This window comes from Pristiophorus japonicus, chromosome 16 (genome assembly GCF_044704955.1).
Source record: "Pristiophorus japonicus isolate sPriJap1 chromosome 16, sPriJap1.hap1, whole genome shotgun sequence".
NCBI lineage: Eukaryota > Metazoa > Chordata > Chondrichthyes > Pristiophoridae > Pristiophorus > Pristiophorus japonicus.
The window spans coordinates 109,132,666-109,146,288 of NC_091992.1; the positions used below are offsets into that span (position 1 = coordinate 109,132,666).

General features: G+C 39.1%; 1 protein-coding gene across 1 annotated transcript in view; it reads right to left on the reverse strand.

Annotated features, from left to right (window-relative positions):
• The window catches only part of abca5 (ATP-binding cassette, sub-family A (ABC1), member 5), an 86,288-nt gene continuing 72,665 nt past the window's right edge, over window positions 1-13,623 (reverse strand). Inside the window, exons 31-38 of the mRNA XM_070857679.1 lie at window positions 12,798-12,973; window positions 12,480-12,555; window positions 10,630-10,724; window positions 9,054-9,173; window positions 6,386-6,538; window positions 5,002-5,081; window positions 2,360-2,415; window positions 1-1,912 (exon numbers count right to left, since the gene is read on the reverse strand). Of these exons, the coding sequence (XP_070713780.1) occupies window positions 1,811-1,912; window positions 2,360-2,415; window positions 5,002-5,081; window positions 6,386-6,538; window positions 9,054-9,173; window positions 10,630-10,724; window positions 12,480-12,555; window positions 12,798-12,973 (858 nt within the window). The 3' untranslated portion in view covers window positions 1-1,810. The remainder of the gene's footprint in view (window positions 1,913-2,359; window positions 2,416-5,001; window positions 5,082-6,385; window positions 6,539-9,053; window positions 9,174-10,629; window positions 10,725-12,479; window positions 12,556-12,797; window positions 12,974-13,623) is intronic.

Consider the following 13,623-nt stretch of genomic DNA (forward strand, 5'->3'; position numbering starts at 1 on the left):
TTCCTAAGAAGCAATAACTTTAATCACGTTGTTCACAACCATTTTGTGGTACTTGGGCTCCAATCCATCTTTGCTTGTTCCCGTTGGTACATTTTTCATATCTTTACCAGCAGCTTTAGGCAAGAAAACAATAGCTGCACACTGAATTATAAAATTAAAAACAAAGTTACACAATACACTGCTCATTTACACTAAATACTCAAAAGTTAAAATTCTAAACTAATTACAAAAGGCGTAAAACACCTAAAAACAAATAAGGTGTACAAGTTGCACAGTGCAAAGTGATTATAAAATCTCATTTAGTGGTCTGTAATGTACCAGTTGGTCTTTATTAACAAAGTACAGCCAAGTACTCCAAACTCATATGATTGCTGTTGTTAATAAAGGTTATTTCAGGATGATTTTTGTTCCAATGAGATCCCCAATTTACAAATGGTGGCAATAATTTATATTGTGCCTTAAGCAAATGTTCGGCTAATTGCTTAAACCCGACAGGAAATGGGGATATTAACGTACCCGTTTTGGCAGACTGTGACAGTTGACCATTTCACCGTCTTGCTGTCAGTACTGTGCAGTTGCTCGTGCTTCTTACAGAAAAGAAAGATGAGACAGAGTATTGGCCCGATGTTTTACAGCCCATAGATTGGTCAACTAGATGTTGTGTACTGCTATCCATTATACAGCTCAACATTATTATGCACCTATATTGCACTGCAGAGCAGATTCTGGTGGATAGATTGATGCGACTAAGAAGCCGTAAACGCAATAACCACCACAAAGCAGGATTTTTTTCTTTCACTTTGGGTTGAACATCTACATATAAAGCAGAACAATACATAGAAATTATAATTTATGAAAACACAATTTAAAAGTTGGGGGGGGGGCTGAGTGATTCGCTTTGTATAATTACATGGTGTAGAATAAATCTAATGTACTTGTAGCAGTAATTGTGTTACAAATTTGACCTGTTAAAACTTGAATTTATGTCTCATATAGGCCAACATCCATTCCTTTGTAAACCTTGAAAATATTTTGTGTGTTGAAGCCAATACTCTTTGGAAGGTATTATGTACACAAAGGTAATAAATCATAATATATAATATAAATAATCACAATATTGTTATCTGTGATCAATGTTATTACTCTGGAAACAAATCTGCTCATGCCAAGTAAAAAGCTTATGACTTTTACCACTTTTCCTTTTTTGTTTGTGGTGTGCTATGTTAGAAATGTGTCAACTGTAGCCCGAGCAAAGCAGCAAAAAAAAAACGAATTCCTCATTGCTGTCTGAGCTGGTTTTAAAATGTGCTATAAGCAGCCAGTGGCAATTCTGAGAAAAGCCGAGAACCTAGTGTGCAATGCACCCCTTTGGGAGCCACTGCTGCAGTAACGGGTACAAATAGCATGGATTTGTATATTAAAATACATTGCAATACCAAATTAAAGAGACATCTCTGGCACAATACACATGCATGTTTGTTACTGTCAGTTACACCTGTGTATAAATTTCTTAACTACACTTGAAAGAACAAATGAAAATAAATAAATAAAAGCACTTTCAGTAACATCCACCAGGCACTGTCAGGTACACAGTTTCTAAATGTGGCTGTGTCTTTTTATTTTGCACTCCTCTTCCAGCTTGTCTGTGCCACTGTTGGTGTGGATAAATACCAGTTCTGGAACATTGAAATCCTCATCCAAATGTTACAGGCAGTGCTTCAGCAATCAGGAAATCCGATTTAATAAAGATCAACTGAATATTGTACTGAGGTTTCCCTGTTATAAGGCAGTAGAACAACTCTGAACCTTTTTAACATTCATTCTGTTGAAGCTGCTGCCATCGAAAGCTTGTATCCAAGGTTTTATAATCCTCTTCACTATTTTCTTGTTCTTTAGCAAACTGCATGAAAACCTGAAGCCATATAAAGGATAGTTATTATTACACATGATATATAAAAGGATTATTTATAGATCTAGTAGACATTTAATACAAGCTAGGATTTAAATGCAATGTAATTTCTACTTCACAAAGTTTTTTTCAGGTCTCACAACCCAGATTGTCATTCAAATGATGTTTTCAATAGTGACCGTCAGCAGCAGAGCAAATGGTCAGCCTTGTTGACCCTGAATGCCTCAGGGGAGAAGGAATCAAACACTACATAGGAGTTGTGAATGTTGCAAGAGTTGACTAAAGGCATAAGCAACAAGGTAAATTTTCACGAGTTTTCAGGACCCTATTTTAACCTCAGTTAGAATGGAACATTGCATAATTACTCTAGTACTTGTGAAAATAGGAATTAAAAAGATAATGGATCTCAAATTGTGAGTATATATACAATAAGGGACAAATTTACTATACCTGTTCCAGTGTTGACTGTGAGAAACTGTATTCTTCTATGTCAAAACTGTGTTTAACTGTAAACAAAGGAATATTCATTATTGTTGGGCACATGAATTCGCCTATTTCACTGCACTGAATACTAAAAACCTGTCAGGGGTTAGAATGTCCACACTGGATCATTACTAACCTCAGTCATTCAATTATTCTAGCTCCATTGGAGTCCGTCTACAGTGTTGCAGATTAATGAGACAACAAGTAGCATCCTTTCATTACATTACCAGATCAGATCACTTTTCAGTTTAAGATATTTCAAGTTTACTGATAGTTATTCATAAAAGTCCAAACTCTGAAGAGAATTTTTGTCTTGTAAACAATGTTCTCTTTAGAAAAATGGAGAATGTCTGGATCAGCATTCCTATTATTCTAAGTATCGCTGAAAACATAGCAAACAAAACTATTGCTTCACACAAGTGAAAATATAAACAAATTGCATATGAAATAAAAGTTTTTTGGTTACAGTGGCGCTCAACTGAATACTATGAGTTATAAACTAAATAAACCTCATCTCATCTAAAATCACTCAAAACAGTGGTTACTTCAGCTGATGAACAATGCTGACACTAGCCTGGAACATTTGGAAGTTACCTTTTTTTTAAAAATACTGATCATAAATTGTAGCTATTGAGCTATCCTCTATCATACAATGTATTTCGTCTAATGGACCACTTGTATAACCTATTTCATGTTAAAAATGGTGGATACTGCACCTAAAGCTGGTGTTAAGAGCATGACATTATGTAACAGGGCTATCCAAATAAAAGTTTAAAAAATATTCTTCAAACAACCCAAGGAAAAAATGTATATACAATTTTAAAATATCTGTTCAGACTAGCACTGTTCAGACTAAAAATAAGTCGCTTGACCTCAAAAATGAAAGAAACGGTTAGTTGGCGAGCGAGTTGAATGGCATGAGGCCTGCAAAAGCACAGCCCTCCAAAGCTTTTCTCTGTTGACGGAACCACCGGCTGCACTTGACGGCAACAGGACCTGGCAAGTAAAATCCCTATACACAACAAAGTCATTAATCTGAAAATGTTGTTAAAGATGACTGGTCATCTGGACTCTGCAAATATGAAAGGAAGCAGGAAGCAAGGAGCTGACCCTTATTTTGTTATCCACTGTATCTCTCCTTAACAGCGAATACCCAGAAGCCACAAGAATAAGCAATCTCCAACGACTGAAGAAGAATCACTGTTAGAGAAACTTCACACTAAATCATTGTTGGGGTAAAAAGACTTCTCTTCCTCAAGGTGGACTCCCTGATATAAGGAATCGACACCTGCCCGTATTATATAGCGACCATGGAATCACGTAGACGAAACCTTGGTTTACCGGTTTTATTTTGAACATGCTCGGGAAATGTTCCGATGAATACTCGATCAGAGGTTTTACAATTATTCAGTTTTTCGAGGTTGTGACCCTCCTACAAAACCACCGATTGGCCGACTGCTCAGACTGGCTCGGAGTGGTTCTCCCCACCTGTCCATTTCCCATGGTGTCACCCTTCTGGAACGTGTTCAACTTTGCCTCAGTTTCTCATGACTTGTTGATTGACCTTGTTTCCCAACATATGCTATCTTTCTAGGATGTTGATTCTCCACTGCCCTTGTTATTCAGTACTGAGTGTATGTTTTCATCTTCTATTTTCTGTGCTAAGGGTCAGTGCAGTGTTGGCTACTTAAGATGGTTCATTAGCCATCAGGCATTGCTGCCTCCCTCTTCTAACCCAATGTAAGCGAGTGTATAAACGTGCTTTACATACATAAGCGTGTTTTACATAATCGGTCAATATTACAATCCATACCTTAAGACAGATGAACTCCCGATTCCTCAGAACCTCCTAATTCCCTATTGCTTCTTACTCAAGTGTACCTTTTACCCCCTTACAATCATACACAAAGATAAGTCCAAATTTGTTTCCCATAACCATTCCCACCCATCCCAGAGGCAACAATCCATCTTTGGAACAATCCCCACTGCCCACAGGGATAAAAATCATTATCCACTTGCAACTCCACCTCAAAACAGAAAAAATACAGGTCTCAACCCATCGTGAGCTGATGAGCTGAGGTAAAAATCCCTCTTCAACCCCTACCAACTGAGAGAAAAAATGTTCTGCAACCCACCCACTCCTCATCCAAGCCAAAGTACAAATAGTTCTCTGAGCAGAGGCAAAAATCCCTAATCAGCACCCCTGAACTACAAACCAAGTCCAGCCCTTCTGAAGCAAATGTTGCCACCCATATGTACCTCTACCCACTGCAGTATTAGCTTCCTTATGCCTTACCCCATGTTCTTCCCTTCTCATCTTAACTCCTTTTTATCTCTTTCCCCCTCCACATTACTTCTCCCTCTCCCATCCCGTTCGCTCTTCCTCTGCACCTTTCCCACCTTTTCTGGTACTTTTGACAGCCCTTTATGCAGTTTTGAACAGCAGGATACAAGTAACACTGAGCATTCTTGGTATTTGAACTACATCACACTGGCCACACGGGTCATCAGTACTCAAGGTATCAATTTCATATATTCGCTTCACTGTTATCCTTCATATAACAGCGCATTTGTGGCAGCTACTCAAGGACAAGTGATAAGGCTTTTACCTTCCTCAAGCTGGGTAAATGCCTTTGACAGAGACTTCACGTCATCCTTAGGAATTTTGTACGCCATCATTGCAACAAAACTAAAAAGCAAAGTATTCAGAAGGAAACACAGATTAATTCTAAAGAACAATTGTAACTTCAATACGATAGTTGGAAATTTACCATTTCATGGATAAAAGTTTTCAGTGAGAATTTTAGCAAAATCATGTTGAATATAGTTTCCACTATGGCAAGTTTATCATATAATTGTGCATGGATGCATATGCCATTTTACATCATCACTCTTCATCCCTGCTGTTCCTTTCTTTACTCTCCCACATAACTTATCTCTACAAAACTTTCTAAATAAGGAAATAATTGAACATATAGATTTCCCCATGGCCAATGTAATCTGCATTATTCCATAACCAATTCTGTTTCATAAAAACAGATTATATTTTTGTATTTAACAGAGATGTGATGCTCCACAAATACAAACACTGCATTGTTTACAAACTACAAGCATTGTCAGATGATGTATGACATCCTACATCACAGGCCATTTGTCTAATTAAAAGCTTTGTGTATCTGGGACATCACACCAAATGTGACACAGCTGGGAATCTTATATATTTTGTATTGAATAAATAACCACCACCTGGTCAGTTAATCGTTCCGATTTGCTTAATATGACAGGCAGAATAAAAACTAACAGTTGTGAAGGAGGATCCCACATAAACCCACCCAATATTTTTTTTCCTGAGCTACCAAACCAGTAACTGCCACAAAATGAACCCATCAAATCTCTCAAGACAAGTGTATCCGTGTGGGAAAGGATGAACAAAGTTGTTTACATCTTAAGCAAGTTTAGTGAAGTGGTAAATAAATAGTTCTAAAAATAAATCTCTGAAGCCTACATCTTTCACTATCAGTAAGATGAGTCCTAGTACCTTGTGATATACTCTTTCAGTAAATTTTCTGCATTAGTGATAGCAAGCGACTGTCACATTTAGTGCACAGCCGACAGTAGTAAACATCAGTAAATGCCCGTAAGCAATGCCACAGGAGAATCGGTTAATATTTATGAATAATTCTAGATCTTGTGACGTAACATTTCAACCTGATGTGACCTTTTGGGAGGGCTTACCTTGTAATAATTTAGATAAATTAAAAGTCTGGCATCTTTGGAGCTCAGACAGGTAACTTGGCCGTGCACTACCACCTGCTCAAATGGTGCAGTTTTTAAATTATCCACAATTTACATAGGTTGCAATCCACATCACTGCACTTAAATTTTTTTTAAATTACAGAAATAATTGAATTTGAGCCAGACTTGAAACCAGGTGACGGGGAAGGCAGGTAACACTTTAAGCAAGCACTTAGCTACTTATATATTGTTCCTTACCTTTCCTGGCGAGAAGCATGTGGAAAGATTTGCATTATTTTATCATGAATGTCAGAAATTCGTTGCATTTCTGTCACCTCACCCCTCAGTTTCATTTCAAGTGTATATCCGCCACCATACTTGCTCTTCAGGTGCTGTATGGAGCCAATGCACCTGTTCATGACAAAGATTACCTACATTTTAGTCTAGTATTAAGTCCCGAATAAGTTTTAGCACAAGTAGCACTGAATTTAAATCAGTTTTTATACTACGAAGCCACATAATCCACATCCTGATTCATTTCAATTCCAGGACAAGTAACAACTGGTAAGAGTTCAGTCTGTCTCAGCTGCAATTAAACTCATCACAAACAGGCAATAACCTAATAACGGCAGCAATAAAATAGCTATTCAAATATTTTCTTTTTCAACCAATTCTAGCCCAGTTAATTGACCCCACACATCATATACAACATTTATGTAGAGCCATCTATATTCCTTTTGGCACAAAACATTGAACTACAGTAATCCACCCACACAGATACTAGTATTATCTTGTACATTACTGCTGTCTTTGTGATTTAGCAATTAACTGCAAGAAAACCAAAGCACATAAACTGTCTATTATAAAGGAATAATATCAGGTTGGCAATAAAATTGCATTAAAAACAACATAAGCCTACAAGTGTCTTGTTTATGGTGAGATTTTTAAATCTGTGAAAACAATTAACGGGATGTCAGTTATCTGCATAGGAATAGGAGTGGGCCATATACCCGCCTTTGCCCGTATCCTTTAATACCGTTGGTTAACCAAAATCTATCAATCTCAGATTTAAAATGAATTGACCCAGCATCAACTGCCGTTTGCAGAAGAGAGTTCCAAACTTTGACCACCCTTTGCATGTAGAATGGTGGGCGAAGTTTGGAACTCTCTTCTGCAAAGGCCTGGCTCTAATTTTTAGGCTATGTCTCCTAGCCCTAGATTCCCCAACCAGCGGAAATAGTTTCTCTCTATCCACCCTATCATTCCATTAGCCTTTATGATGGACCTAGAAATTGCGGTCGGAGGCATACCTCCGGAGTACGCCTCTGATCCGCAGAAACAATTACAAAAGTACCTCCTGGCACCCAGGCTGCAAAAACCTGCTGTCTCGGACCTTGAGATGGAGGGCAGCGTAAAGTCCCATGGACCCCAGGGACATAGGCGGTTCGGAAGCGTACCTGTGCTCATGTGGGCCTTCCAATGACAAAGGAGAATTCCATTTCAATCATTTATGAAAGGAATCCCCTAATGATATGCAATGGAATTCTGAAATCTATAATTATACAATGTACAGAAATTTAATTTTATTCCCAAGTATCTTTATTGCACCAACCTCAATAAAAATGTAATTTTTTTGATAATTTTAAACATCAAGACTGTAATCCGGGACAATAGTTGCATAAACTCATTTAATAAAGTGCATAATTTAGGATATAAAAATGTTTAATTTAAGCCATATATATCCCCTTATGCATCAACCGCAAGACTTGTGGGCAATTTCTGGCCAGCCGCTGGGCAAATAGCCCGACACTGAACCAGCGATTGCTTTGTCAGACCCCCGCGGATCCGGAAATCCGGAACTTGCAGGGAATTTCAATGGAAATACAATGGCGTACTCAAGAGTACGCAGTCACAGACACCGTATTTTTTGGACCTGTGACATTTTAATGATCTATGTACATGGACCCCCTAAGTCTCTTTGGACCTCCACTGCTTCTAGCTTCTCACCATTTAGAAAGTATTCTGATCTATCCTTTTTTGCATATATTGGAATTCATTTACCATAGTTTTTCCCAGTCACTTAAATATCTTTTAATATCTCTAATTTTATGCTTCCATTTACACTACTGACAACGGCACACATCTTCGTGTCATCGGCAAACTTGGATGTGTGACTATCTCATCATCTAAGTCATTAATAAATACAGTTGAGGCCTCAACACAGATCCCTGTGAGATACCTCTCGTCACAACCTGCTCATTATCCCTGCACTCGGCTCAGCAGCAGGAGACAATCTCCTAACCAGGTCAATATTTGCCTTCAATTCCATGAGCTTCAACTTTAGCTAACAGTCGCTTATGAGGGACGTTATTGAATGCCTTCTGGAAGTCCATATAAATAACATCCAGAGACATTCCCCTGTACACTTCTTTAGTCACCTCTTCAAAAATTTCAATCAGGTTCGTCAGGCATGACTTACCCTTTACAATTCATGTTGACTCTCTCTGATCAGCTGACAATTTTCAAGGAGTCCCAGTCACTCCATCCTTAATTATAAACTCTAGTAATTTCCTGGCAGATGTTAGGCTAGTTCCCTGGTTTCATTAACATGGACCACAATAATAGTCCATCAGTTTTCACTTTTAAAACTTTTGGCAGGTTTAATGTGCAACACTAGTTGTGAGAAAACACCTCTCCGGGTCATCTCTGTTGGGTGCAAATGACTGCACCAATGCACATTTGCTCATTTTATACTGCACTTTTGGAATCAGATTGGCACCAACACCAAAATTATAGTAAAAGGAGCACAAGACTGATGTGATTTTTTTTACAGCGATCATCTAGTGATTCCAAATACCTTTCTTAATGAATATTCTACACCCATCTAGATTTGCAAGATTATTTCATAATATTCAAAAGGAAATACCGCAACTGTCCCGACACCATAATAGCAACTCGATCACAAAGTGCTTCAGCTTCTTCCATATAGTGTGTGGTCAGGATGGCACCACGTTGTCTGTCCTTAAATGCAGCACGAATTGCTCTCCTGAAACCAAATTACAAAAGTTGATTTTATTTTGCCATATTCAAGGCCATTTAAAAATTCAATGTTCAGCAGAGCACATTGCGCAAGGATGGAAAATTGTCAGCATGAGATTTCGGACAAGGGATTTCTAGTTACAAAATAATGGAAATTTTCCTTTAAGAATCCAACACACCAGTAAAACAAACCACCACTGTTGTACAAGTACATTTCATTCAGACAGCAGTCAAGGCTTTTTTACAGAAATAAATCCTACCAGCTTTAACTTGACCTTATGACTCCACCAGTATAACACTAGAGTATGCTTTACCAGACAGCTCAAGTTCAAATCCTCGTCCCAACAAATATCTGAACTGTCAAGCTTTGCCAATTGTTCACTAAATGGTCAGATGTAGCACTCTCTCAGGGCAGAAAGAAACTTGACAAATGTTTTATTAATAAAAGAAGGTATGAGGTTCCTAAGCTCGGACACTACAGCCCATAAAGTGACATATTGCAATGTACAAACCCATTCACAATTTGCTTTTTACACCTAGTTTTTGATTTGAGTGTAACTTGAGAATAACTAAGTCCTTTAGACATAATGTAACTCAAGGGTATGTAGGAGCTCTAAAATCTATTGTCATCACTCAAATCCTTTTAATCCTCTGAAGAGCTTCAATATTTATGAACAAATTAAATATTAAAACTTTATTTCAACAATTTTAATCATGCTTTACAAACGAGTACAGTATTACCATCATGGCTTTGAATTCATGAATCTGCTTATACACCCATATACTATGTTAATCCTCGTGATTACAACTATATATTGGGACAAGACATTTTTGCTGCACGTTATAACATAACCTTCATTGTGCTATCTCATGTGTTATTTTTTGTACCAACACAGCCTCATATTTCTTATTTGCTGTTTAATCACCCAGTTACCAAGGACTTGTAGATTTCTGAATTATACACACATATCCAGAACATCCCATTTCACTTGACAAGTTTGCCTCATCTATAAGCTTAGAGTTTCTACTTATAATATCTTAGTTGATGTTTTAACAACCACCAGTTTCTGTATTCATATATTGTCCTTCATGTAGAACATCGGAGTGCTTTTTAATGGAAAGAGGAAGACACGGAACAGGAGATGGACAAGTTTAACAGGACTAAAGGCAGTCAAAAAGATAGACTTTAAAACAAAAGGCCTTTGAAGGTTAAAAAGGCCTTTGAAGGTTTAACAAAAGGTCTTTGAAGGTTTAAAAAAATCAGAACTGATTCGGACAGGATTTCACAGTTCACAAATTTCCAATTAGAATAAATCCAGCAATAGCTTAGTCCAGCCAGCAATAAAATGTTTCATAACAAGCATCAAATAATGATATTCAGACCAAACTTTATTATGGTTAATGCCTACTTCTGACTAAGTATACTGTATTCTTATTTGAAGTTGAATAAATATGCCACTTACCACATAAACTGTTTGGCTTTAGGATCCATACCTGTCGATGGCTCATCCATTAATACAATCCGAGGATTTCCCAACATGCACAATGCAAAACAAAGCTTCAAATTAAAAAAAAAAAATGGGAGAGTTAATTTACCGCTCACATTGCTTAACTAACAATTCAGTTACGTCTAGGACTACTGATAAAACCATCAGTATTCACACAGCTGGGATCTCAAACAGATATAGCAGCTATCTAAATAGCATACCATTTCACATGCTTATCTGAAGAACACATTGTAAGGAGAGGAAAAGGTTGGGAGAGACCTACATAGGTTTTTTTTGGTAAATCTTTGCGTTCATAGAAAATGAAATGTTTTTCACTTGAGCATACTTGAAGGCTGCCAGCAGTATGTGTACAATACTCCAGGACCCAATCCTGTTTAATGCAAGGTGGCAAATATAAGCAAGAATTTTAAAGTATATTTTGGTATGTGTTTGGACAAGACAATACTCTTCTCATTCCTGAATCCAACCGTGAATGACTGAATGAAAAGTCTCCTTTTGCTGCCAGCTGCAAGGTTCCTGCGTGTTATGAGCTTGGACAGTCTCAATGCAGTTCCTCGTGAGTAAAACCAACAACATACAGATGCCCAAAATTCCACACAAATTGGTAATTTAATCCAGAACTCCTAAGAGGATAGCTGAAATGGGACTGTTGCAGCATGGGTTGGTCTTCTGAGCCAGGGGCTATGGTATCATATTGGAGGGAGAGTAGAAAGTACTCTATACTGCAGATTGCTGGCAGTATACCAAGACTGGTCGATATTGGGATCTTAAAGTGGAAAGGTTTCATTTCCCAGAACTGATGATATTCGTCACCTTAATGAGAATTTAAAAACAAATAATCAGACAAATAGCACTCAATAATGGAACACCAGTCGGAAACCATTGAGTGGTGCAATTTCATCATTCTAGGCGGTCCCTCGAAATGAGGATGATTTGCTTCCATGCCAAAAAATGATGAGTTCACAGGTGTTTCAATGAAGGACCTAATATTCCAGGTCCTGAACTACATAGTGCAGGGTGGAAGATGCCTGTGCGTGGATTTTAAAAAAAAAACGCGTGGTGGCCATTGCACACCAGCCTCCACACGGGCTTGACAGAGCAAGGTCTTGGTCCAGTGGCAAGGATTAACCAAGACGACTGGAAACCTGCTCTGCTGCACGGACCTAGTGCGCGCACATATTGCAGTGTGGGCTGGCCCGTGCTGCCCCTGGGTCCTCGTCTCCCCTGGGCCCCGATCACATCGCTCCACGATCTCTCGCCACTCCTTCGCCCCAACACGCTCCTGCTGTACCTGCCCACGCTCCAATCACCGACCTATACCTTAGTCACGTCCCTCGTCGCTGCCGCCACCCTCCTGCACCGGCTTGCACTGTAGTAGCTTGAAGTGGTCATAGCCGCCACACTGCCCCCCGGGGGCTGGCCCACGCTGCCCCAAGGGCCAATTGCCGCTCCTTTTATGGCCCCGACCTGCCGCTGGTGGGCTCTCGTAGGTCGCGGCCGCCACAAGTCCCCACGCCCCAGAAAGTGCTCCGGCCGCCGCGCTGAGTTGTGGCTGACACCGTGTATGTGCCCCCTGGCCCCACCCTCTCAATTTATGTGGACATTCAGAACAGGTGTTTTGCTTTTTCACCCTGATTTTAGTTGACAATCTCATTTAATACATACAATGATTTATTGCAGTTGTGACTATTTCAAAAAGCAGATGAATGGACAATCTGCCAAACCCAGATGCCTCAATCCCCGCACATCGCCACTGTACACATGCACAATACATGGTTCATGAATGCAGATTCACTGGTACGTACTTTTCTCTTTATTCCGGTGGAGACTTTCTTTGTTGGTTTCTGGAGATATTCCTTCAGTTCAAGTGCTTTTACAATGCTGCCAAAAATAAAGATTCAGATCAAATTATTCCTGATTTCAAACATGTTGAATAACAACTTTAAAATGAAACACATTTTATAATCGTTTAATTTCCTTCACAGCTTTTCTTGTAACTCATATGCAACTTAGTATAGCAGCTGAGATGTTCCAAAACTTCTTTGAAAAACTATTCTTGATTATTGATTATTTTTTGTTGAAATTAGTCATAGATCCACCTTGAACTTCAGATATTTTCTTACCGTTTAATAGCATCTGCTGCATCCTCTTTACTCAGTCCCTTGATAGCAGCGTATATCTCAAGGTGTTCCTGTACAGTAAGCTTAGGCCAGAGTGGGTTCACTTGTGCACAATAACCTATTGTCTCCACAGAGCTATCTCTCTGCAAATATTCAGTTGAGTAATCTCCCATCAATACCTACAAAACAACCATTTTAAAATTACGAGTGGCTTCAGCATATCCTTACACAGGTCTGATGAGTTAGAGCAGTGAAAGACCAGCGAGGTGCAAGGATCCATTGACTGAGGAGATCACAATCAGAAGTTCTGCCTTGAGGTGTAACTGGCCTAAAATTGTATTTGATACGTTAAATCACAAAGTTGTTGTGTTCCATTTTTATTGAACCTTTAAAAGAAAACATGTTAGTTTAGTATGTTTTTTTTTGGGGGGGGGGCGGGGGGGGGGAAGACAGCTTAAGCGATGATTTGCTGTACCTGCGGGATGCAGGAGGTCCCAGGTGATTTGTCTATCTGGAATTATATCCATCTGCTTATCCTCAAGCTCAAAGTTTCTGAGCTTGTGGAGTAATTGGAGACATTCCGTCACATACAGTAAGCTGAAGGGCTCCTGGAAGGCACTGTTGAACAGGTGGTCACCCCACAGACAGAACAAATTAATGAGGAAGGGAAGATTCCTGGGGACTGGGACCAGTTTTGGGAAAGTAGTGGCTGGTGTGTGAGGGACAGGCTTCATCTTAACAAGGCTGGGATTAAGGTCAACACTCGGATAGCAACCAGTGCTGTGAGGGGAAGGGGAGGGGGGAGGGCTGAACTAATATATGGCTGAGG